Below are 23,936 nucleotides of genomic sequence, written 5' to 3'. Positions count from 1 at the left end.
TCCTTTAGATAGCTATGTAAATTATTTGAAATTTTGAATTTTAATATATTTTTCTATAGAGACAAGTCTTGCAAGAATATTCTAATCAAAACGAAGATTGATATTTGAGCTATATAACCCAAATAAAGTCTTAGAGGAAAGATGAGAATTTTGAAGAATCTCTGAATTTAATTTCAGTGAATTAAAATATTTGTGTTAATTTTCTCATCTTTGAATCAGTATTATCTTTGAGGCCTTAACTTCTGAAAGAAGTCTACTTGAGAGATGAACCTGTCATTGATCCTTTTGTCTTTATTTTATTTTCTGTCATTTGAGTTGTGGGTAAAAGACAAAATTATTTTTTAAGTGGCGGGTAGTTCTCTTTGTTCTTTATTATGATAATAAAACTTTGGCATTAATTAAAATTATTTTTGTGATTTGACAGGAATATTTGAGTTAACAGATCATGAAAAGCATCCTGCAGGAACCATTCATATTATCTTGAAATGGAAATTTGCCTACCTTCCTCCAAGTGGAGCCATAACAACTGAAGACTTAGGAAATTTCATACACAAAGAAGAGTCAGAAGTTCTTCCAAGACTACCTCCAACGACCTCTGTTAGCCCATTAGTCGTAGTGAGTAACTGTGACTTCGAATTTCCTGTAAAACTTAAGAAATAGACACAAAAAGAAACAATAGCCGAAGCCTAATGTAAAAATGTATGTTCATCATACTCAGTTTGATGTATTGGTTTGTCTTAGGCTCCGACACCTAAACCAAGACAGCGTGTAGCACCGGGGGACAAGAAGGTATCTTTTGTGGACATTGCACCACGTGAGAGTTCTGTAAGTAGTAAACACACAAAATACTGATTTTTTTTCTATAACAAATATTGGAAATAAATGACATAGGTGTGGTCTACCCTACCTGATTTGAATGAAAATGGATGAATAAAATACTTATTTTTCCTCTAACTCATTTTCCGTTCGCCCAAGAATACTCACAGGCAGTGCTTGCGGCTATAGTGTTTATCCCAAGATAACTCGCGGATTACGGTCCTCACCTTACCCCCAAAGTTTCTCACGAAATATCTCACTTTTATTATTATTTTTACATCGCTCTAGTATATTGATAGTCTTTGGAAACAAATGATATCATTCTATTTATAGCATTCTGTTTTTAGTAGTGGTATTTCCATTTACAAAATATACTAATTCTCGATCGCTGAAGTGTCAAATCCTAGAAAACGTAGCATTCCTACACATGATGTTAAATTAACACTGGCAGCAAGCTGCACTTGTTTTTTCTAAGAGGGAAAAGTGTTAAAAGGGTAGTTTTGTAATTTGGCATTGTATATAATAATAACTGTTCTTACTCTTTGATCTAAACCTTCCTTTAGCCCCATATTTCTCTCCCCAATCTTCTGCCATCCATTTTCCAAAAAGAGAGAGAGAGAGAGAGAGAGAGAGAGAGAGAGAGAGAGACCTGAGGAGGAAGGGAGGGAAGAGAAGGAAGAGAGGAAAGAGAGGGAAGGAAGGAAGGAAGGAAGGGAGGGAGGGAGGGAGGGAAGGAAGTCTTCAAAAATTGTTTTAATTTTGTCTCCCTTTCCTCGTACTGTTTCTTGAACTCACTCTAGTCAAGCTTGATCCTCACTAAACCCATCTGGCTAGGATCACAATGACCTTCATTTTGTCACATCCAGTAGTCAATTTCCAGTCCCCATCTTCATCTTCCAGTAGCATTTCATACAGTGGAAGACTTGCTCCCCCTTTTCTTGGCCCCTGGGATGCTGCGCCTTCCTCATTTTTCTCCAGCTTTACCAGTTATTCTTCTCACTCTCCTGGACCATATCTGAATGTCGAAGTGCCCTCAATAGTCAAGCTTCAGACCTCGACCTCTTCTTTTCTCAGTCTATATCTACATTAAGAGATCTTATCCAGTCTCCTAGTTTTAAAAGCCATCTGCATGCTGGCACACCCATGTTTATAATCTCCAGTCTTGATCTCATCACCAAATTCCATATTTGTTTTCTTACTGCCTATTTCATATACCCTGGATATCTAATAGGACTCTAACTTAATGTCAAAAAGCAAACCCAATTTCACCAACTCTCCTTCAGAATTTTTCTTTCGTTCATTTTTCCCCATTCTCAGTAAGTGACATAATCACTCACCCAGTTGGGCAGTTGTGAAATTTTGGAGGCATCCCTTTGTCTCCTCTTTTTCTCATATCCTACATCCGGTTCATCCACAAAGCCTATGAGCTGTAATTTCAACATATAACCTGTATTCACATCATTTTCACTGTTACCAGTCAAGTGACTATCACCACTCATGGACTTTTTCAAAAATACTTTTTTTGTAATATAATTTCTGTATAGTAAAAGACACAAATCTTAAACACAAAGCTCAATGAAGTTTTACATATGTACAGACCAGTGTAACCACCACTCAGATCAAACTATTCTTCTTGGGCCTTAAAATAATACCTGACATACACAAAGCATTTAATATATATGTTCTAAACAAATGAATTCAGTAATTATTATTCTGACAGTGTCTTGTAGCTAGCATTTATTGAGTGCTGGTTACGTGTCAGTGGCTGAACTAGATGCTTTATATTCATTGAACTCATTTAATCCTCACAACAACCTGATGTTTTTCATACTAGGATTCTCATACTAGGACGTAACTTCGTCAAGGTCAAAGTATTAGATCTGATTCTAACACAGGTAGCCCGATTCCTAGGTAAATGGTTGTTGATATTCAAAAGACATATACATGGAAATGCTTGCTGCAACATTAGCCACAGTAGCTAAAAATCATGAACTAGTTAAATGTCCAGCACTAGTGAAATGGTTCATTAAATCATGATACATCCACTCAATGTAATATTTTCTGTTGTCATTAAAAATAATGTTTATGTAAAGTTTCAGTTTCAGAAGAAATTTTTATGTTAGTTTTTTTAATATAACAGGATATATTGTAATTACAATATAATTATCACTATATAACAAAAACGTTTTTATTTGCATTAGAAATTAATTAGATAGAAATGGAAATCTAACTGATTATTAACATATTATCATTGGGTAATGGGAATGTGGATTTGTATTAATTAATGTTTTCTTGTCTAACTTTCACATTTTTGATGTTGAGCATGTTTACTTTCAAAATAGTAAAAATTATAAACTATATTTTAACAATAAACTTCAGTTTATAAACCATAGAAAAATGGTTGACTATAAATTGATATTGGATGCAGTAAAAAAAGTGTTGATCATAGAAAGTATGTTCCTATTCTAGCATATGCAACTTTTTAATTACATGAGTAATTTATAATTATTATAGAAATATTAGGAAATAAAAATAAGCAAAAAAAATAAAAACAGCAAAATTAAATTTCCCAGAATCTGTATGTAAAGATTGAATTTTGGTGAATTTTCTTTCATACTTTTTCCCGTGAAATGTATACACACATTTGTTTGTTTGCATGTTTGTTTTTTAACAAAACAGTATACGAATATATATATTGTTCTATAAATAGCTTTTTACGTAACACTATATTGTATAGTCTCTTCAGTATCAGTAAGTACAGATCTATATTATTAGGTTTTTCATGATTACATAAAATTCAGGTATCTGGATGTACCATATTTGATTTAACTAATGCCCCATTTGCATCGTTTTCACTTTTTTTGAGATTATAAACAATGTTTCAATGAAATATATTTGCAGTTCTTACATTGTATATACATATATACCATGAAGAATATCAATCATTTTACTGAAATGCACTATTTCATTGTCTTATGGGTAGTTAATATGTTCATTCCAAGTTTTTATGTGTGTGTATGTATGTATGTGTATAAATATATATATTTATATAAACATATTTGTGTACATATTTTCATATATGTGTAAAAGCCTCAGGATGATTTGGGATTTAGTAACAATACAAAATAACATACATATATGTTTTTATGTTAATACAAGGAGACTTCTGCTTCTCCAGAAGACGGGAAGGAAATTTCACCAGCAGTGGAACATACACCAGAAACAGACATTAATATGCCAACTGTTTCACATATTTTCAAGGTGTGTATATGTATTAAAATTATTTTGAAAGGTTTAATTTGGTTCTTAAAGACTTTGTCTTTGTGTTGATATTGATCAAGAAATCATAGCATTCATCGTATTTTTATATATGACTTCTTGGAATAGAAAGGTCAAAAATATAACAGCTACAATTATGCTGATTTTAGCATAATATCAAATAGATATGGAAATAATATAAAATTCATTTTGAGATTAATATATTTTTGAAAGGTTTAATTTGGTTCTTAAAGACTTTGTCTTTGTGTTGATATTGATCAAGAAATCATAGCATTCATCGTATTTTTATATATGACTTCTTGGAATAGAAAGGTCAAAAATATAACAGCTACAATTATGCTGATTTTAGCATAATATCAAATAGATATGGAAATAATATAAAATTCATTTTGAGATTAATATATTTTTTATTATTTTTTATTCTTAGTTTATAATTAGATTTTTCATTTATAAATTTGCATGTTTTCATCTGTAAAATTTAAGTGATTATTTTCTAATGAATCATATTGCACATCTGTATATTTAAGTCTCAGGTTTACATACTTTCTTATTCAAGCGCTTCAGCAAAAATGCTCTAAATGTGGTCTAATCAGTGATAAATACACCAGCATGCTTTCATTGCTTCAGGTTTCTCCAGAAAGCAGTGTAGATAAGGTAAAAGAGGGTACTGAGAAAATGCTGGAAGGAAGAGAGGGCGACGGGTCTTTGCTCTCCGAGGGTCAGCTGGCAGAACGAAGTTTGACTTCTTCTGAAGATGAAACAGAAATAACTGAAGAATTGGAACCAGAAGGTGGCCTTCCTTTTTAAATCGGCAGTATTTATTTAACTCTTAGCTTTATTTAATCTGTTAAGAGCATGCTTCTCAGAACATCTTCATTTAATAGTGGATCTACTTCAGGATCCTTTTTTAAGTTCTTTTTTAAGTTCATACTAGAACAAGCTATATTTTTATTTCTTTTGTTTCTATTAAAACTAACCTTGGAATTTTCAGTCATTTTTCCTCTTTTCTAAAATGTAATGTTATTATATAAATACCTTCACTGCTAAAATAGGTTGACATGATTTCATACTGTCCTTTTAAGGTTCTCCTTATAATGTGTGCTTTTTTTCTCTCCATTTCACAAAGTACAAATATAATTAACAGATTTAAATCACTAAAATTTTATTTTTTTTAACAGATGAAGAAGACCGATCAGCTTCTGACAGTGATGAATGTGTTATTTCATGTTCTAGCTCCAAGAATCTCAAGCAGGTCAGTAAGTAACTTATTACCAACTAGAAATGTTCTAAAATAAAGTAGCTTTTCATGCGTAGTATATCAGTCTCCATATGTGAACATCTTAAGGCAAAAATATTTCTGGAAAAAAATTTAATTTATCACCATAATCCTAATTCAAGTCATCATCTAGTATAAGAAATGTTTCTTTACAGTTCTGTTATGTAGTGGGTTATAACACGTAAGCATTATTTTTGCCTACATGCTAAGAGTAACTAACATTCAGTAGCTTCAGTAGGTACTTGCTAAAACCAAGACTTCCCCGAGTCTTTTTCAAAACCATTGTACAAGGAAGTATTAAATCAGTTCTGAACTTTAAAGAATTAAAAATGTGAGATGGCATTTAAAATTATAAAAGATGTGCGAATGTGAATTTATTGACTCTTAGGTCTGAAGATGTCTACCAATAAATTGTTAAAGTTATTTCTGCTAAGAAATTAAACCTTCTTAGAAGATAATTAATCTCATGTAGGTATATTTTGTTTGTTTTGTAGCACATTGCTGAAAAGTAGTATGTAAACTGAAACTTTGAAAAGAAAAAAATATAATTTATATGAAAAGTGTACCACTTAGCAGAGCATTTTTATTTTAAGGAGAGGATAACAGTTTTATAAGGTAAATGTAAGTGAAGTACAAAGTGCTAGCTTTTTCTATTCATCTATATTAATTTTCCTGAAGTCGTTAATTTTACTTCTTTTCTTTAGAATCTCTACTTTATTAGTAAGAAATGCAATACTTCTTTCAACTTTTAAAATTTTTAGCTTAACCTCTCTGCAGAACAAACCCATAGAACAGAGCATTTCATTTGTCATAGATGTCTCCATAGAGAAATTCTTTGTTTCTGTGTTCATCTATCCAAAGTTTTATCATTATTATTATTACATAAATATTAATTATAACATCATCTAACCTATAGCATCCTGATATATGTAATCTTTATTGTTCGAAATTGATAAATCAAGGAAGGAATTTTACATATGGTTCCCTGAAGATTTTAATTATAGCATTTAGTTCAATTTGATTTAACTTTTTTTTGCTTTATCAAATCTGAAATTGTTCAATTATTTATCAAAATAGTGACTAGGTATTCTCTGCCCTCCAATAGAAAATTTTGATAATGGGAATCCAGGGAAAACAGGCTCATTGTGTGGGATTTAGTTTTATAGTCATTTGTGTTAGTCTGGGTTTTCCAGAGGAACAGAACCCATAAAATATGTAAACATAGAAAGAGGTTTATTATAAGAAATTGACTCACGTGATTATGGAGACTGAGCAGTCCCAAGATCTGCAGTTCACTAGCTGGAGACCCAGAAGAGTCAATGGCGTGGTTCTAAAGTAAATGGCGTGGTTCTGAATCTAAAGACCTCAGAACTAGGAGAGCCAATGGTATAAGTTCCAGTTTGAAAGCAGGCAGGCTGGATACCTAAAAAGAGTCAGTGTTAAAGTTCAAGTCCAAAGGTAGGAAAAAACCATTGTCCCAGCCGAAGGCAGTCAGGCAGTCTATTCAGGTCTTCAATTGATTAGACGAGGCCCACCCACGTTAGGGAGGGCCGTCTGATTTACTCAGTCTACCAGTGCAAACATCAGTCTCCTCCAGAAGCACCTTCACAAACACATCCACAATAATGTTTGACCGAATGTTAGGGCACCACCTTGTGGTCCAGGCAAGTGGACACATAAATTAACTGTCACGTCACTTTATTAAGAACCATCCATTCATCACTTCGGGAATAGTAAACCTGCATGTTTACTTCCGGCATTTCTCACGTATCAGTAGCTCTTCTGCAAGACTTTTCCCACTTCACTGGGATTTTCATATAACTAGATGATATATCTAGCCTTTTGAACAAAAGAATATGAGAAATGAGATATCGAATCAGTCCTGGGATCTAAGAAGGCAGGTACCAAGGGGTGTATTTATTTAGTCAGTCTGCAAACAGCACCCCTTCCTCTCGTAACTCAGTGATCCCCAGGGCTTCCCCCTCTGCAGTCTGTGGTCACTCCTCCTGAGGAGGTAAGCACAGTGCTCTGGTCCTGCCCCCTGGAGCCCACCCCATTTACTGGAAAGGCCTGTTCCTGAGAAGTTAAATAGTAATTCGACAATTAAATTATAGCATAAAACAATGTCAGGAGACAGCACGAGTAATTGTTATTGTAATCAGATATTTGAGTTAAAGAATAGTTAGCTGATTTCTGACCCTTCCTCTTTTACCGAGTACAGTGAGATCTTGAGAGATAAAGTGACTTGCTCAAAGTCATGCTACTAATTAAGGAAGTTCAGAGAAAAGAGAAATTCAGAGTGATATTTTAATAGACTTCATGGAGGCTGTGCCCGAAGCTGGGCCACCCGCCCGCCTTCCCTTTCTCGTGGGCTGCACGTCTGCTTTTTCTCATTTTAAGCTGACCATGGACTTCGCCCAAAGATAGCCACACACAGATTCCCAGCCCCAAGGAGAAAGATCTAATTAGCCATGGCTAGCCTCTGGATTGGGTCCATTTTTATTAGTTGTGCACCCTAGGTCCATTCAGCTGTGGCCAGTCACACAGTCAAAAGGAGTGTCCTGCTTTACGTGTCACCGTCCCTTAACCGTGACATCTCAAAGATAGGGATGTATGGCTGCAGAGAGAAAATCGTGAGCACTTCTAGTACAGGCAGAGGTGCACACTACATGTTTCAGAAGTCAAGCATACACTAACTAGAGCAGCCTTTCTGTATAAAGGGATACAAGGCCTCAGTTACAATGCAGAACTGTACATTTTAGGTTTTAGCCTATAGATACTAGAGAGACAATGCAATAGTTTATTTCGCAAATATTGTATTTATTATCTAAAAGTAACTTGCAAGATATGGGAAAATGGTATCTAAATTATATCACCTTAGACCAGTGATTCTCAACGACTGGCGATTTTGTCCCCCAAGGGACATTTGGCAATGTCTGGAGACATTTTTGTTCATCACACTGGGAGGGACTGCTACTGGTGTCTGGTGCACAGAGGTCAGGGTTGCTGCTAACCATGCTACAGTGCACAGAAGCCACAACAAAGCACCGTCTGGTCCAAAATGTCAATAGTTGTGAGGTTGAAAAATCCTGTATTAAACCCACGGCGGAACCGTGCAGCCGTTGGCAACAGTGACAGCATCTCAGTGGAAGCATACGTTGCCCTGAGCTGAGAGGCAGGATAAAAACTTCAATTTAACGAAGAACTTGAGCGAGAGAAAGAACTATTCCCCTAAAATATTCAACTGATTCTAATGTATACATATATATTTCCTTTAGAGTAAACGGGGTATTTTTTCTTTTTACTTTTGAGAAAGTGATCTGTTACTTTGCTACAGCTTAATACAGCCTTCACTGTCATTCCAAAATGTTATTTCTTATAATAGTTTTAGATGATACCTCAACTGTGCGAACATCGTTTAAACCAAGCAGCTGCTCCAAGCAGCACTTTGTTCCTCAGTAGGCATTACTCAGTTCCCATGTGCTTGGAAAAATTCTACTTGTAGTAGAAGACACTGCACAATATCTTCTGTTTTAAGCAAACTTTAGTTTTGTTAAATTATAAAGAACTAAGGTAAAACAACGTAGTCCGTGAACACGGGAACAAAACTCAAGAGATCATTATAATGGTGAAATACAGCATTTTCTAGTGATTACACTCATGTTTCTTTGTGCTGCTTTAGCAAATCATTTAATGAGTCATGGAACTTTTCTCTTTAAAGATTGCAAAAGTGAGACAAAGAACTTCTGCACGTACCTCCCCCGCGATCCCCAATTGTTAACGTATTTTGCTACACTTGTTTTTGTCTTTCTGTTCTTCTGTCTTTGTGTATGTGTACATATATGTATTAATATACACACCTTCTTACATACATCGTTGCAGTGAATCATTTGAGAGATGCAGGAATCATGCCCTTTTACCCTGAGTGCTTCAGAATAACAGCGTAATACTATGATCTAATCTACAGTTCTCATTAAAATTTTTCAATTGTTCCAGTTGTATCATTTATAGCATTTTGTTGATCTGGTCCAAGATCCAAGCCAGATCCCACTTTGCAGTTAGTTTTCATTTCTCTTTTAATCCACGATGATTCCTCAGCCTTTCTTTGTGTCGGCCTTTCGTAGCATTGACGTGTTTTAAGGTCACAGGTCATTTGTATTGTAGAGTACCCTTCGATTCGGATTTGCGTGATGTTTCTGCATATTAGATCCAGGCTATTCGTCTGGGCAGAAGCAATGCTGCTCGCTTCCCGTGCAGCGTATCAAGAAGCGCAGGACGTCATTTTGTTTGATTATTGATGATGTTAACTTTGGTTGAGGATTGTGTTTAAGGTGAAACGTTTATTAAGCTTAAAAATATTTATGGCTCTATAGCTTCTTCCTTTGTCTCTTCCTTAAGAACCGCTTCAGGTGGAAATCTCAGGGCAGAGATACGTAGCTTTCATCAGAATGGCTACTATGCGCTAAGCACGCCGTACGTGATCTCTCTTAATTCTCACAGCAGTTCATTCATTAGCATGTACTGGGTGTCATAAAAGAAGCAATCCTTGGCCTCAAAGAAGTCACATCCTGTCAGGGAAACAGTCACAGCGCATGGTGGTCAGCAGAGTGGCATGCACAGGGCACTGTGGGGGATTTCAGCAGGGGCGCCCGACTCAGCCTGAGGGCCCCATCAAGGGTGGCTTCCTAGAGCCCACGAAGCTTGAACCAAATTTTGAAGATGATTAGGAGCTAGGGAGAGCCAAGGAGGGATCATCACAGGCCAAAGGGGCAAAGCATGAGAATTCGAGAGAATGTGGGGCATGGCTTGTTCTGGGAGACAATACGGTTTTAGGATGGGCTCAGCCTATGGCACACATGGGGAGCCCCAGGAGGGTATACTGAAAAGACAGGCCTGTCCAGAGCAGCGAGACCTCTGTGCGTTGAGGAGGTTGGAGTCCATCCTGAAACTCTGTGAGCGGCCAGTGAGAATTTTGGGGGCATGGGAAGAAGGTCACTCATTCGTTAAACAGATATTCAGGAACATTTATTGTGTACCCAGCGTTGTTTTAGAGGCTGAGAATGTAGCGGTGAACAAGAGAAATAAGTCTTTTGCTCTTATGGAGATTACACTCTTAAATTGTACTTTAAAAGATCATGCTATCAATAAGGTGAAGAATAGATTAGAGGCACAGAGACTAGTTAAAAAGCAATTAGATAACTGTGGTTATCCCCACTTTGTATAGATTTTTTTTAATTGCTTCTATCCTAATGTCACAAAATTGAGACTAGAAGTAGTGTCCTAGATAAATATCATTTATGCCAATTAAACTATGAATTTGAGTTATCTGCTACACTATGTATGCAGTTTAAGATCATTCAGGGTTTTTTTTTCATGTTACAGGATCTGACAGCCCCTGGTTATTTCTTAGAGACGTTGATCCTTAAAAGGAATCTATCGGATTTCCCAGGACTTGGACATGTTACTTGGTTCTTCCTCTTTTCTTCCTGTCTGTGATGTATAATTAATCATAGATTACTTCATTTTGTTTCATTTCATTTACAACATTTATGAGCTTCACTTTGTCAGAATGAAATGCTTGTCCCCTCCTTTCCTTTCCAAAGTGGCATAATTAGTGTTAGCATCTTTTTTAACAGGCTACATAAAGTTTAGTGGCTGGATTAAATCAAGTCATTAACATAATGTGCTACCCAGTTTGCCCCTATCTCTCTTCGTTTCCAGGACATCAAAGTGCCACAGTACCAGTGTAATTGGGCCTTGCTGGCCTGTCAGGTTCTGTCAGCCTGATGGCTGCTGCTTTTACTGAAAGGCTTCTAGGCATGATAATTAATAGGGGCGGTGGGGAGAGGGGGCGCATGGTGGCGAGAAATGTAAAACTTTGGACATTTCTCTATGAATATTTTATTAATTTGAATAATCAGAAGTTAACAGTATCAATTTGATGTATAATACATTGATTAAAAGCCTTGTTTTAGGTCCTCAAAATAGACATCAAAACTGAAAATTTGCATCTGTCACGGCATTAAAAAAATTAACAATCTTTCTTTCACATTATTTCTAATGTTATCATTTAAGTAAGGCAGCTTTCCATGTTCACAACTAAATGTACTGCCATCCACTTGGATTTCTTAAAGTGTGCCCACAAGCGAGGATGGGAAGTCAGGCTGGATCAGAGCAGTGGGCTCTTCTGTGCAGTCCGTGTTTACAGCTTTCTCTGTTTCCATTTCTACTAAGAGCAGTTTTGTCAGAACAGCCATGTTCAGTTGGACTAAATTGCAGTTCCCCTTGGACAGCGGGGTTTCTGGAACAGTATGAACTGGCACTTCCAGGTGGCTGCAGCAGGGACGTTCAGCAAAATATGCTTTAAGGCTTCGAAAGGCACAATGCATAAAGCAATACGCTACTTTCAGAATCCACGTATTAAAAAACATTAAATCACTTCACAATCAAATATGATCTATCAGTGGGTAAAATAAGCCCCTCCCAATGTTTACATATCTTAAGCTAGATAGGATGGGTTTCAAAATATATTTCAAGTAAATGTTGAATTACTCTTCTGATACTAATTGCTTCAAAAATTATTTTTTTTATGTTTTGCAACTTTATCTTTTACTGAGTTATCTTGGACTTCTTTCCATAGCAGTATGCTCTATTTCTTTTAACATATATGTAATATTCCATTGTATCGCTATACTGTATTTATTTAAATAAGCTCCTTTTGATGGACCATTAGGATTCTACCTGTTGAGGGGAATACAAACATTTCTAGTTAATATGTTTTTTATAACAATGTATGAAAATTCCTGTTTCCTCACATCATACCTTTTGACAAACTAATGGGTAGGAAATTATGCCTCACTGATAATTCCATTTAAAAAGAAGCAGACAAAAAAGTACATTCATACAGATATATTTTTTTATATGAGCATACAGACATAACATTTAGGTGTATGTGAGCAAAGAGTATGTCTGCAAGTATATAATCCAAACGCTGTTAGCAGCGACTATCTCTGGGACATGGATCAGGGCAGGGGCCAGCAAACTATGGCCCTGTGCCAAATCCAGCCCTCTGCCTATTTTTGTAAATAAAGTTTTATTGGAGCACAGCCACACTCATCATGTATGTATTATCTATGGCTGCTCTTACTCTACAGGAGCAGAGTTCAGTATTTGCACCAGGAAGCATATACCTGTGATATGAAAAATGTTTATTCTCTGGCCCTTTAATCTGCCCACCCCGGAGTTAGGGAATGGAGGAAACAAAGCACTGTTACATTTACTTTTTGGGATTGATATTGTTGGATTATTCTCAATAATGAGTGTAGGTTGCTTCTAAAAAGGAAATAATTTGTTAGCCTATTTTGTACTAAAATGTTAAATGATAACTAAAGAACAGTTTAACAAGCATATTTAAAGAAAGGGTCGACAAACATAGTCTGAATCTTTCTTGGTTCCAAGCAGTGGTTCTTGAAGTGGGGTCCCCAGACCAGGTCATGAGCACCACCCGAGAACTGATGAGAGCTCCAGATTCTGGGCCCCACCCCACAGCCTAATGAATCGGAAGCTCTGAGGCCGCCCCGTGCTCGGTGTGTTATTAGGCCTTCCAGGTCCTTCCGGGTATAACGCTTGTGAACCACAGCATTAGAGAAATGCGCTACTTCTCCCCGTGGCTGTGCATTAAAATCACCTGGGCAGCATTTGTAAATGCCGAGGTCCAGGCTCCACCCAGGTCAGTTAAATTAGAATTTTGTTTAAAGCTCCCCTGGTGACGCTAACGTGCAGCCAAAATGAAGAACCACTCTACTGTGACATCTGTTTTCAATGATGGTGAAAGTGGACGAGCTTAGCGAAATCAACTGAAATTGAGGGTAATTTAAAAACTTCTTTCCTTCCTTCACATTATACTGCCATGTAAGCCATAGTCAGTGATGGAAATGTGTCACACCCCTCAGGTGTATTAGAACAGGAAAAGCTATTCCAGCCATCACTTTAGAACATGTGGTGACAAGCTGCTGTGATTCGCTGACCCTCACAGATGCAGTGGTCCGCATGGTGGGTAAGGGAGACAGTGATGCTCCTCTGAAAACAAGCATTCAACCCCAGCACCATCTTGATCTCTGATGCTGAAGTTTTCAGTATTATGTTATTTGTTTCGATATAGTGCCTTTTACAGAACTTATGAGTAAAGATAGGTTACTGCCACTGATGAAAACTGTGTTTGTTTTGTTGAGTTTCGTTTGTAAAAAAAAAAAATTATGACCTTGACAGTTTGAGTTTCTGTTTGCTCTTATTTCTTCCAAAGAGCTGCTATTATTATTATTATTAGTAGCAGTAGTAGTAGTAGTAGTAGTAGTAGTAGTAGTAGTATTTATTTTAAAAGACTTTCAGTAAAAACTTGTATGAAAAGTGAATATGATTCCTAATATGGGGAAGCTTTGGAGTCTAGTGTGAAGGTCCGGGGGACTGTTTCTGAGTCTTTGATTCGATTCCGCCCACCCCGGCCTGAAATGAAGAAGGAAAGTCATAAGAATCACCATGAGTCTTTATATATCCCTACCCTACTTACGTATGGCTCTGTCAATACCACTGGCATTTGATTTTTTGAACCAACTATTTTGAGCTTAGGAGTTACCCCTATTAAAATTTTGTTCTCAAAGAGCATAGACATAGATCGTCACCTTCCATTTCCATTTCGGGTCTATTGTTTTGTGATTAAGTACCCAAGTTCTACATACTGTGGCTCTTGTAGATAGACTTTATTTGGATTTATTAACACACACACACACACACACACACATTTCTATAGTGATAAAAAATAATTCTCATGTAAATTTATGTGGGAATAATGATAATCCTGTGAAGTCAAATCTAATACCTATCACCCAGCTTTTCTTCTCCTAAGAGAAAAAGTTGCACAAGAAAACACAAAAGGATGTTCAATGCAGCATTGTTTGTAATAGCAAAAAAATCATAACTTAATTCTTCATCAGTAGAGAAATAAATAAATGGACTATAGATTATATATGCAATATAAATGAAATTCTATATAACAGTTAATATGAATGAACTAGATTTTAATTAAAAACATGAATAAATCTCAAAATATGGTATTAAGTAGAAAAACAAAAATTGCCGAATGATTACTAGAGGATGATACCACTAATATAAAATCTAAAAACAATACTATAGATCGTTTACAGGTATATACACAAGTAGTAGAAAACATAAAAGCGTGTTTGGGGATGCGACACACCAGCTTCAGGACAGTGGTTCCCTCTGGGGAAATAAAGAAGGAGGGGAAGGAATTGAGGAGTGAGGACTTTACCTAGATCTGAAATATTTTATTTCATCAACAATAACAACAAAATGACTTTTATCAGATACAGCAAAATGGCCACATCTGTTTAAGATGTTGAGTACTCGAATATGCCAAATTATTTTCTATACCTCATAATTTAAAAAGTCAAAGGACTATTTATTCATCGTAGGAATTTAGAATAAAATAAAACTCCCATGTAATCTCACCATAGTTAGATCTAGATATAACTGGCCGAAACAAGTTTGCAAAACCTTTATCATAGGCCATTCTCAGTTAAGCAACACTGTTTAAGGGCCGTCAAGTTGAATTAGTTCTTAGAAGCCTAACAACCCAACTCCAGTGTGACTGCTGTGACGGTTGAAACCAGAGGAAGAATTCAGCATGATCCTCTGAAGTAAAACATAAAAAATTTAAGCATGCCAATAAGAGCCCAATACTATAGAAAAAATATGGCCCAAAATGTGAATTAGCATCAGTCAGGGAGCAAGAATGGAGCTGAGCCAAGATCACGAGAACTCTAACTTTTTTTCTCTGAGAATAATACAAGCTGTCATCACATTTCTAGATCATTCGATCACATAGTGTGTAGTTCCATCTATACAGACAACTAAAAATAAGTTGCATGCCATTCTTATTTGAGTGATTTCTATTACTTCTGTTCATCACAATCAAAATTTTAAAATGCTGCTTTTACATGCCGACGTTGACATCTTGCTAACTAGGAAAGCTGATAGGGCAATTGGTGAACAAGACAAAAAAAGTCCTGAGAAGTAGCATCGTACCTGGTCACAAAAGTTCACACACGCAGAAAAGAACAAAACAAGAAAAGCCCGTATCTGAAGGATGCTGATGCCCCGTAGAGTCATGACCCGTCGCCTTGCGCTGGGAATTCCGGAGTCGTGGTCACGCGTCTGTCTGAGAAGCCTTTGCTGCAGTCTCTGTCATCTGAATCAGGGTATTGTTTTCACTTCCAATTCTTCTCTTTGAACTTCATTTTTCATTTTTTTATTATGAAAATTTTCAGACATGCAGAAAAGTCGAAATAATAGTACCCTACTCGCTAGATTCTGTTTTCGAGAGTCTTATTCAATTATAATCTAGAAAGACAAGATTGCTATGTGTTTTCCACCGTTAATAATCACCAACGTCTCAAAACATGGCAGACAGGATAAATATTTGTTAAAGGAGAAAACACTAATGACTGCAGCTTCACATATTTCTGGCAATATATAATAAAGATATTCCGAATATGTAGAAGATACTCAGCTTCCATTGACTCTGTATTATTAAGTATTTATTGAGAGCCTACTATGCGCCAGGTCCTGGGAGGGTGTTCAGTAGCAGAAGATGACTAAGATACGGTCCAGGCCTCCAAGAGCTCAGTCTGCAGAGAAAGTCAGACACATGAACAAGTCCATGCAGTATGTTTGTGACGGAAAAGTGCAGTGAGGGCCCAGAGGGGCCACCAACTCGCTCTTGGAGATCAGGAATGCTCTCGTGAGAGGAGAGCGTGTGTGGCCCAGGGCCTCCCATAAGCGGGATTCCTCCTGACAGAGAAGAACATTTCCGACGCAAAAGCCTAGCAGTGTGAACAACATACCACACGCCTGGGCAAACTACTAGATTGTAGGGTAACAGAAAGGGTGTCAAGCAGAGGTGATGTCTGATGTGTTTTTAAACGGAGAGAACTCTGCCACAAGAATAGTTGGGGCTGCAGGCAAGGGGTTGGGGGCAGGAGTGCCTCACCCCTCGGTCAGCCGCGAAAGTAGACCCACGCCTTTCTGAGTGTACACTGCCGACCACACCACGGATGCCCTGAGCACGATCACCATCCCGCTGTCACTGAGCTGATAGCCTCATCCTGTCCATCTGTCTGCTGACAGTTCTGCCAACCACTAATCTTTTACGATTCCTTCTTTTTTCTCTCTCCTTATTCTATCAAACTTCAACTTTCTAGTAATAAGAAGCTGCTGTATTGGTGCCTCCCTCAGATCAGATGAGAACCTAAAGAAGTTTGTCTAGAAATAAAACTGAGAAAAGAAATATCTCCTTCTGTCTCTATATGTCCAATAGCTGACACAGGGTTTAAATATCATGTTTTCAATAATTCAATGAATCATCGAGATATTTAAGAACTAAAATGAACGGGAATGGGTGAGCTATCGCATGTGGTAGGTGTAAAAATGGAGGTGGCAAGAAGGGCTCCAGAATCTTCTGTCTGTAGGTGACCAGCTCGACGGTGACCTCAGCACCTGAGATAGGAGATGTCAGGATGGAGGAGCCTGCGGGAGAGCTGGGAGGAGAGACAGGAAGTTCGTTTCTGACACTAAGTTGGAGTTGTCTGTTACACAGCTGATGTGCTGCTTAACCTTCAAAATCTCCACATATAATCTAGTTGAACTTTTGTTTTACAGGGGCATGAAGACAACCAGAATCATTCCAATGTGAAAAAATAAGTTGGCTAAGCCCCGTTGGCCAAAATTTGTAATGTTTGGAAAATTCTTTATTCAGAGCACAATTCTCTAGATATAGACTACTTGGAACTTATCCCTTTTGGATTTATTTTAAGTTGATTCATGTAGCATCAAAGGAACTAAGAAATGATAACTAATAACTTTTGTCAGTAATATTAGTCAGAGAATTAAAAAGGACATATGATAGAGATAATGAGGCTAAGGGAGGAATTAAAAAACAAAACAAAACAGGACCAGAGAGAAGATAGGCATCTTAAAAAGAATTTTAAAGCTCTTGTATTTATTTGGATAATACAGTGGGTTTTCTCAGTTCTGATTTTGGTGGGTTGATTGGTTTATTTGTTTGTTTGGCGGCCATCCAAGTTTCCACTTTCACTTGGAATTATATTCTTGTGTATCCTATTGTTTGACAGCTTAAATTTATTCTTATAATAATGCAAGCTTTCATATGGAGGTTGTGCAGTTAATATATTAATAAAATAACCACTTAAATAAATTTGATTCCTCTGCTATTTAAAAGTTCATTTGTCTCTTCATTGGGTTCTGTGATAAACAGTTTTAAATTCCTATCTTCACATTGTAGTAGAAATAACATGTATACCTCTTTTGCTTTTTTTATAGCTATTTTTTAAAATTATTTTGTGCAGAAGCAAGGTTTTATAAGACGTAATGACAATTCTAAGTCTGTCAAATTATAAGTTATGTAAATGGTTTCACTGTGCATTGTGCTGCGTTTGAACCAGAATTATAAAATGTATATGTGTGTGGTATTTTAACAACCACAGTATATTTTAAGGAAAAAAATAATATGATCTAAAATATTTTCTTTACCACATTAGTCTTCAGTGAGCAGAGAAGGGCTTTTCTGAAGTGAGATTAGACAATGGAGCCAACTTCATTTTTTATGCACGTGAACGGAGAGGGCTTGAGGTTATTAGTTGAAACCGAGTAACCTTTCCAGGCTTTCATCTCTTTCTTTTCAAATTTGAATATGAAAAGCATATTCAAGTCAAAGACCATCACTTTAATGACATTTGGCAGTCATTTGATTTATTAGGTTTTAGAAAAAATTTTCCTTTAAATATTTCATCATACTATGCTAATCCTAGTAATATTGCCAGCTGCAGCCTTGTACCTGTATTAGTGAAGACAGAATGGTGTGGAATTTTCTCTGTCATCCTAGTAAAATTTCCATGAATCTACTGAATAATAAAATAACCTTATTGAAATATTCAGATTTGGGTTTTTAGTTAAAGTGTCTTAGAATACATAATAAAAGAAAATGTCTTTTGAAAGAAGGGGGTAAAATTACTTCATCAAATATTGAGGGGGTTTGACAGCAATGGAAATTGTTCTTTATGGGGATATTTTTACAATAGGATATTTATGCTTTTCAATTTGATTAATTATATTATATGCCTTGAAATATCTAAGGAATCGTTATGGTAAATTTATACTGATTTATATTTAACAATGAATTTCTAAAAGTTGGTCATATAAACAGGTCTTATTTTCAGGGTTTTCTAATTATTTGAAGTTACATAATTTACAGTAGCATACCTTTGAATTTAATAAAGGAGAATAAAGAACAAATTGAAAATTGTAAAAACAAACATTTAACTGTTATCTTGGTGTGATCTAATTTTTTTTTTATTATGATGACATTGGTTAATAGTAGGGGGAAGGGGAGAGGTAGATGTGATCTAATTTTTAAGTCATAGTATATTACTCGTTTTAAATCATTACTCAAGGAAACATATGTGACCCCCATAATAAAATAATGTCTGTGACACCAATATCTGTTAAAAAAGAAATGAAGTGAAAATTCCATGATCAAACAAATACATATTTTGGTTGTTACTTCTGTAAAAATAATATTAAAATAAATTGCAAGAAAATGTGTTCAATTAGATTAAAATTTTGTTTCTTTGAAAACGCTGCTTATTGAATGAAATATGTCATGGCAGAATATATAAGAAAATGAATTATAGTTTCTGCTAGTTAATATGGATTCATATAGCTGCATATATTATTATAAGAGCCATAAACTATTCAACAGGCTTTGATCTCTGAATAACTGAAACTTTCTCAGGTACTGTAGATTAAATAATAGTAGCGATAAACACGTACTTCATTACAGAGTTTGAAACAAGGCCAACTGATACTTGTCATTCTGAAAGCAATCAGAGATGAAGATCTCATAATCTTCACTCCTGATAGACTACTAGTGGAGTATTTATAGCCTCGAATGTAAATCAGGAGACTACCGCCATGACACTGTCAACTTCAAACCCTGGGGCTTTAGAATCTCATTCTCTCTCTCTCCGTCGTGAATAATCTGTCATGTGTAACTAAACAGTGGTGTACAGTGTGTTCCGAAAAAGAAACCCATTGGCCTTCATGTTTTATTTAAAATCGATAGCGAAAAAGAGTAAAGGGTTTTCTGTTCATTTGTTTTAATTGTTTCTTTGTTGTTTTTTATTTTTTTGCTCTTTAAACAGACATCAGAAAAAATTCGAATTGAGATCATAGCTCTAAGCCTCAATGATTCTCGAGTGACTGCCGATGACACCATCCAGCGGCTGTCTGCAGCCTGCCTGCCGAGGAGACTCCTGTGTCACTCCCCAAACCCAAGGGTGGGCAGTGGGTCTACTACAACTATAGCTATGGTATGTGTGGTCCATTATTTTTGTTTTTGTCTTTCTTGTCTATGAAAGAAGCCGAAGGAACAAGGAAAAGAGTATAATTCTCTATCCATATAAAATCATGGAAGTCTTGTCAGAATAGGTTAATAAAAGTCAGATCTGTAGCATGAGGATTAAGGAATTAAAGTAGTACTGAAGAAAAGTTTGAAGTAATACTAAACTTAGGAGAAAACAAAAACAATGGAAAAGCAATGTTTCTCGATGTTCCTGCTACATCATAGTGTTATTCAAAAAATGCCACCAAGGTCTACCATTGAATTTAATCAAAAAATATATTTGAAGGGGAAAAATGTAGTAGTTTTTTAGTCATATGATTTGAATGATTCAGTGGCCTAATTTTTTTCAACATTTTGATTAATGGAATCAGATAAATATTTTTACGATGTATGTTTATCTATCTCTCTCAGTGTCTAGATGTTCAGCATTTTAATTGAGTGACATAAGTTCTTATAATACCTTTTCATCGTGACCAGTGGTCCCCAACCTTTGTGGCACCAGGGACCGGTGCTCCTCTGAGAATCTAATGCCCGATGATCTGAGGTGGAGCTGAGGCGGTGATGCTAGCGCTGGGGAGCGGCTGCAGATACAGATGGGGAGCTTTGCTCACTGGCCCACTGCTCACGTCCTGCTGTGCGGCCCAGTTCCTAACAGGCCACGGACTGGTACCGGTCCACGGCCCCAGGGTTAGGGACCCTTGATTTAGCCCACATATCTATTTTTAGCAGCAGGCAGGTTTTCTCTTAATGTAAGGTTTTACCTATCAGTTGGTTGGTATGTGAGTCTACGGTACCAGTACAGACCCAATAGACAACCTATAAATTGCAAGGGAATCTCCTTGAATCTTTGGTAAATAAGTAACTATCTCATCAAATTACTGCAGTGATTTACCATTCACTTGTTACTTGATATAAAAGATCAGTACAATGTGTCCTTACGTCTTCCAAATCTTATCAAATGTTCATGAAAGTAATTTTATTTCCAAATGAGTTTTTAATTCATGCGGAACATCTGGAGGACAGTTTAGGACGTGCTATCTCCTGTTTGAACGCCATACCAGTGGACAGGTTAACTGAGCCTCGTGATGCTTTGCCCTACATCATAACTTGAATCTGTTCTAAAGGAGGTTGCATGCTGAGGCCTAAATTAGCTACATAAAATGAGAGGTGTAGACTAGTAATCCCTAGGATTATTCACTCTTTATTAAGAGGTGTTAATACCAGTTTCACCTATACACAAAAAAAAATATATATCTTTGGACTACTAACACTGGGGGTGGGGAGAAACAAAGTTGACTTCACTTGCTTGATACTGATAGCAAGAATAAAACAATTGTATTTTATTGGGCTTGGAAATTTTGCTGAGAGAATTGCCGAGAAAGCAGAAAAATAGTTTGGAAAAAGATAAGATTAACGATAGGTCTGAAGAATGTAGTCTGGGCTGAAGAAAGCCTTGCAGGGAATTGACAGCGAGAAGACAAATGATTAATGAGATTGTCCACAGTTTTTATGAGACTCACACAGATCTAGGCCCTTAGTCTCTGAGCATGGAACAGGATGTCTTTTGGAACAATTAAAGTTTAATTCGGAATATGAAAAGGATATAGAACTTCAGGTTTTGTTGCTAATGGGAGGAGAAACTTGGCAAAGATAAGGATTAGGGAGACGATAATACTCTAAGACAAAAGTTATCTGAGATTCAAGGTCATCGACCCTTTATAATTAGACCGTCTGCATTTCTTATTTGCCAGATGACACTGATAGAGAATATAAGGGTTTCTCCAACCTGCAGAAGCGAGGGGTACGTTTCTAATGATAGACAATTCAAAGTCAATCCAAGTATTTAGACTATTGGTGTGTGTCTTTCTGAGACATGCTTTCAGTAAGTTTATGTCCAAATCTAACGAGTCCTAAACAAATGTGATTTCTGATGAGAATGAAAGTTAACTTTTGGAGATTTCTGCTACTTTTCATAATCACCAGGATTACTTTTTAAAGGATATATTTGAATTTTTGAAATTATAGGCTTTTTTTTTTGAACATCTAGTTTGAAAACACAAAATGGATGGCATGACCTAATTTGAGGTGGCCATTGTGACCCTATTTCCCACACATTCGACACAAAAGTGTTCACTAGTTCCTGATCCTTTTCAAAGATTGGGCAAAGGAGTGTCGGGCTCAGCAGTGGTTCTCAGTGTGTGGCGTCCTGACCAGCAGCAGCAGCAGCAGCAGCAGCACCTGGGAAGATGTTAGAAACGCACATTCTCAGGCCCTGCCCTACGCTTACTGAATCAGAACCCGGGTCTGAGCGTGATAATCTGCATTTTGGCAAGCCCTCCAGCGGATTCTGATGCACATTAAAGACTAAGAATCCTTAGGCAAGGTTAGCAAGCCTAGTCTAGGCCTCGTTTATGCAAGCAGGAGACCTGTCGTTCTAATTTGGTACACCTTCGGGGTGCTAAGCTTATTGGTAAGTTGCTTACATTGTTTTCATAAAGGAATTTTAAAAAGTGTGCAGCCGAGAGAGTTGTTGAAGGCAGCTGGACCAGGTGTTTGTAAGCAATGTCCCTTTCTGAAAGATGAAAGGAGAGCGAAGTGGCCGCCCTCGTAGTTAGGGAACACACTCCCACACTCCAGGCTGTGCTAACCAAATGGTTGCAGCTTAACGGCAGGAAAAGTTGGGGCTTCATGTGGAAGAAGTTATACCATCGAGGCTACGAAGGCAGCCTCTGCAGGCAGACGTTGCTGGATTCCAATTCTGGCTCTGCTACTTTCTAACTAGGTGACCTTAGGCAAGTTACTTACCTTCTCCGAGGCTCTTTAATCACCTGTAAGATCTGGGTCAGCATGGTTCTTAACACATGGGATCGCAGTAAGTAATTGCTGAGATTACCTGTCTTCAAACAATGTAGAACAAGATAGTTAGTGATACTACATTGTCTATTTGGAAGTTGCTAAGAGAGTAAGTCTTAAAAGTTCTCACAAGAAAAGAAAATTTCTAACTATATAAACTTATTGTGGTGATCATTTCACAATATATATACACATATGTAATCATTATGTTATACACCTAAAATTAATACAATGTTACGTGTCAATTATTTTAAAAAATTATCACACACACACACACACACACACACACACACACACACACACACACACACACAAAATAACAATATAGACCATTATGGCCTTTAAAACCTTTGGAACACTGAAGCCAAAAGGACATGGTCTACCACATCTTGACTCGGTGATTAACCTCAAAAACAAAAAAATTTCCGTTTGGAAAAAAAAATTTTTGCCCGTTTAGCTTGGTGAACTGGTAGTCAAATTGAGGTGCATCTCACAGCATTAGTGGAACTCATCAATTAGCATCTAGACTTTTTAGCATCGATAAGTAAAATAATATCTATACAAAGTGCTCCAAACCCTTTGTCTTTTTTGATTCGTGTAACTCTTCAGTGACATGTATGTAATTAGTCACAGGTACTAACATGGCATTATGCAAAGAGCAATAAGCTAAGAACCACTGTTTCACTTGGGTTCTGACTCCTCTTAAATCACTAACCCAGCCCTGTACAGACACCTTTGTGTCTCCCACCTCATGTGCCTACCTAGGTTAATAACTGCTCAGCTGAGCCAAACGGTTAAATCGGTTGATAGCATCATAATTTGAGATCGAACTAAAATTGTCCAGGGAAACATTCTCAGTGTGAAGTATGTTTGTCCCCCGTGGAGCCTGGCTTTAGGATTGTCGTGGTATCTGTCTCTCCTTGTGAACTTTTGATCAGGAATAATCTCTACGTTGAGATGTGGTCACAGGGGAGCCTTTACCTCCAAAATGGCATCTGTAAAAGAAATGTCTTCAGAAGCTAAGGCATAGCTGAAAAGCTGCTGAGCTGAGAAAAAATAATCAGGATGAAAATTGGAACATTAGCACTCTGAGATGCCATTTTCCCAGAGTGCAGACGCTTATTTACAGTTTCAAGTGTTCACCGGCTTCTTCCTGGTGGGACTTGAGATCAGTTATCTAATCTCATATTTCAGCTAAGTAAAGTCTGCGCATTCCTG

The 23,936-nt window shown here is 36.8% G+C and overlaps 1 protein-coding gene across 1 annotated transcript in view; it reads left to right on the top strand.

Annotated features, from left to right (window-relative positions):
- Positions 1 to 23,936, top strand: part of RPGRIP1L (RPGRIP1 like) — an 85,485-nt gene that overhangs the window by 48,198 nt on the left and 13,351 nt on the right. The window contains 7 exon segments of the mRNA XM_006908758.3: positions 425 to 615; positions 742 to 825; positions 3,976 to 4,077; positions 4,723 to 4,885; positions 5,274 to 5,347; positions 19,666 to 19,747; positions 19,750 to 19,833. Of these exon segments, the coding sequence (XP_006908820.1) occupies positions 425 to 615; positions 742 to 825; positions 3,976 to 4,077; positions 4,723 to 4,885; positions 5,274 to 5,347; positions 19,666 to 19,747; positions 19,750 to 19,833 (780 nt within the window).

Source organism: Pteropus alecto, unplaced genomic scaffold (assembly GCF_000325575.1).
Source record: "Pteropus alecto unplaced genomic scaffold, ASM32557v1 scaffold123, whole genome shotgun sequence".
NCBI classification, from domain to species: domain Eukaryota; kingdom Metazoa; phylum Chordata; class Mammalia; order Chiroptera; family Pteropodidae; genus Pteropus; species Pteropus alecto.
Note: the sequence above shows the minus strand (reverse complement) of the source record. Positions and strands in the feature narration are given on the sequence as shown.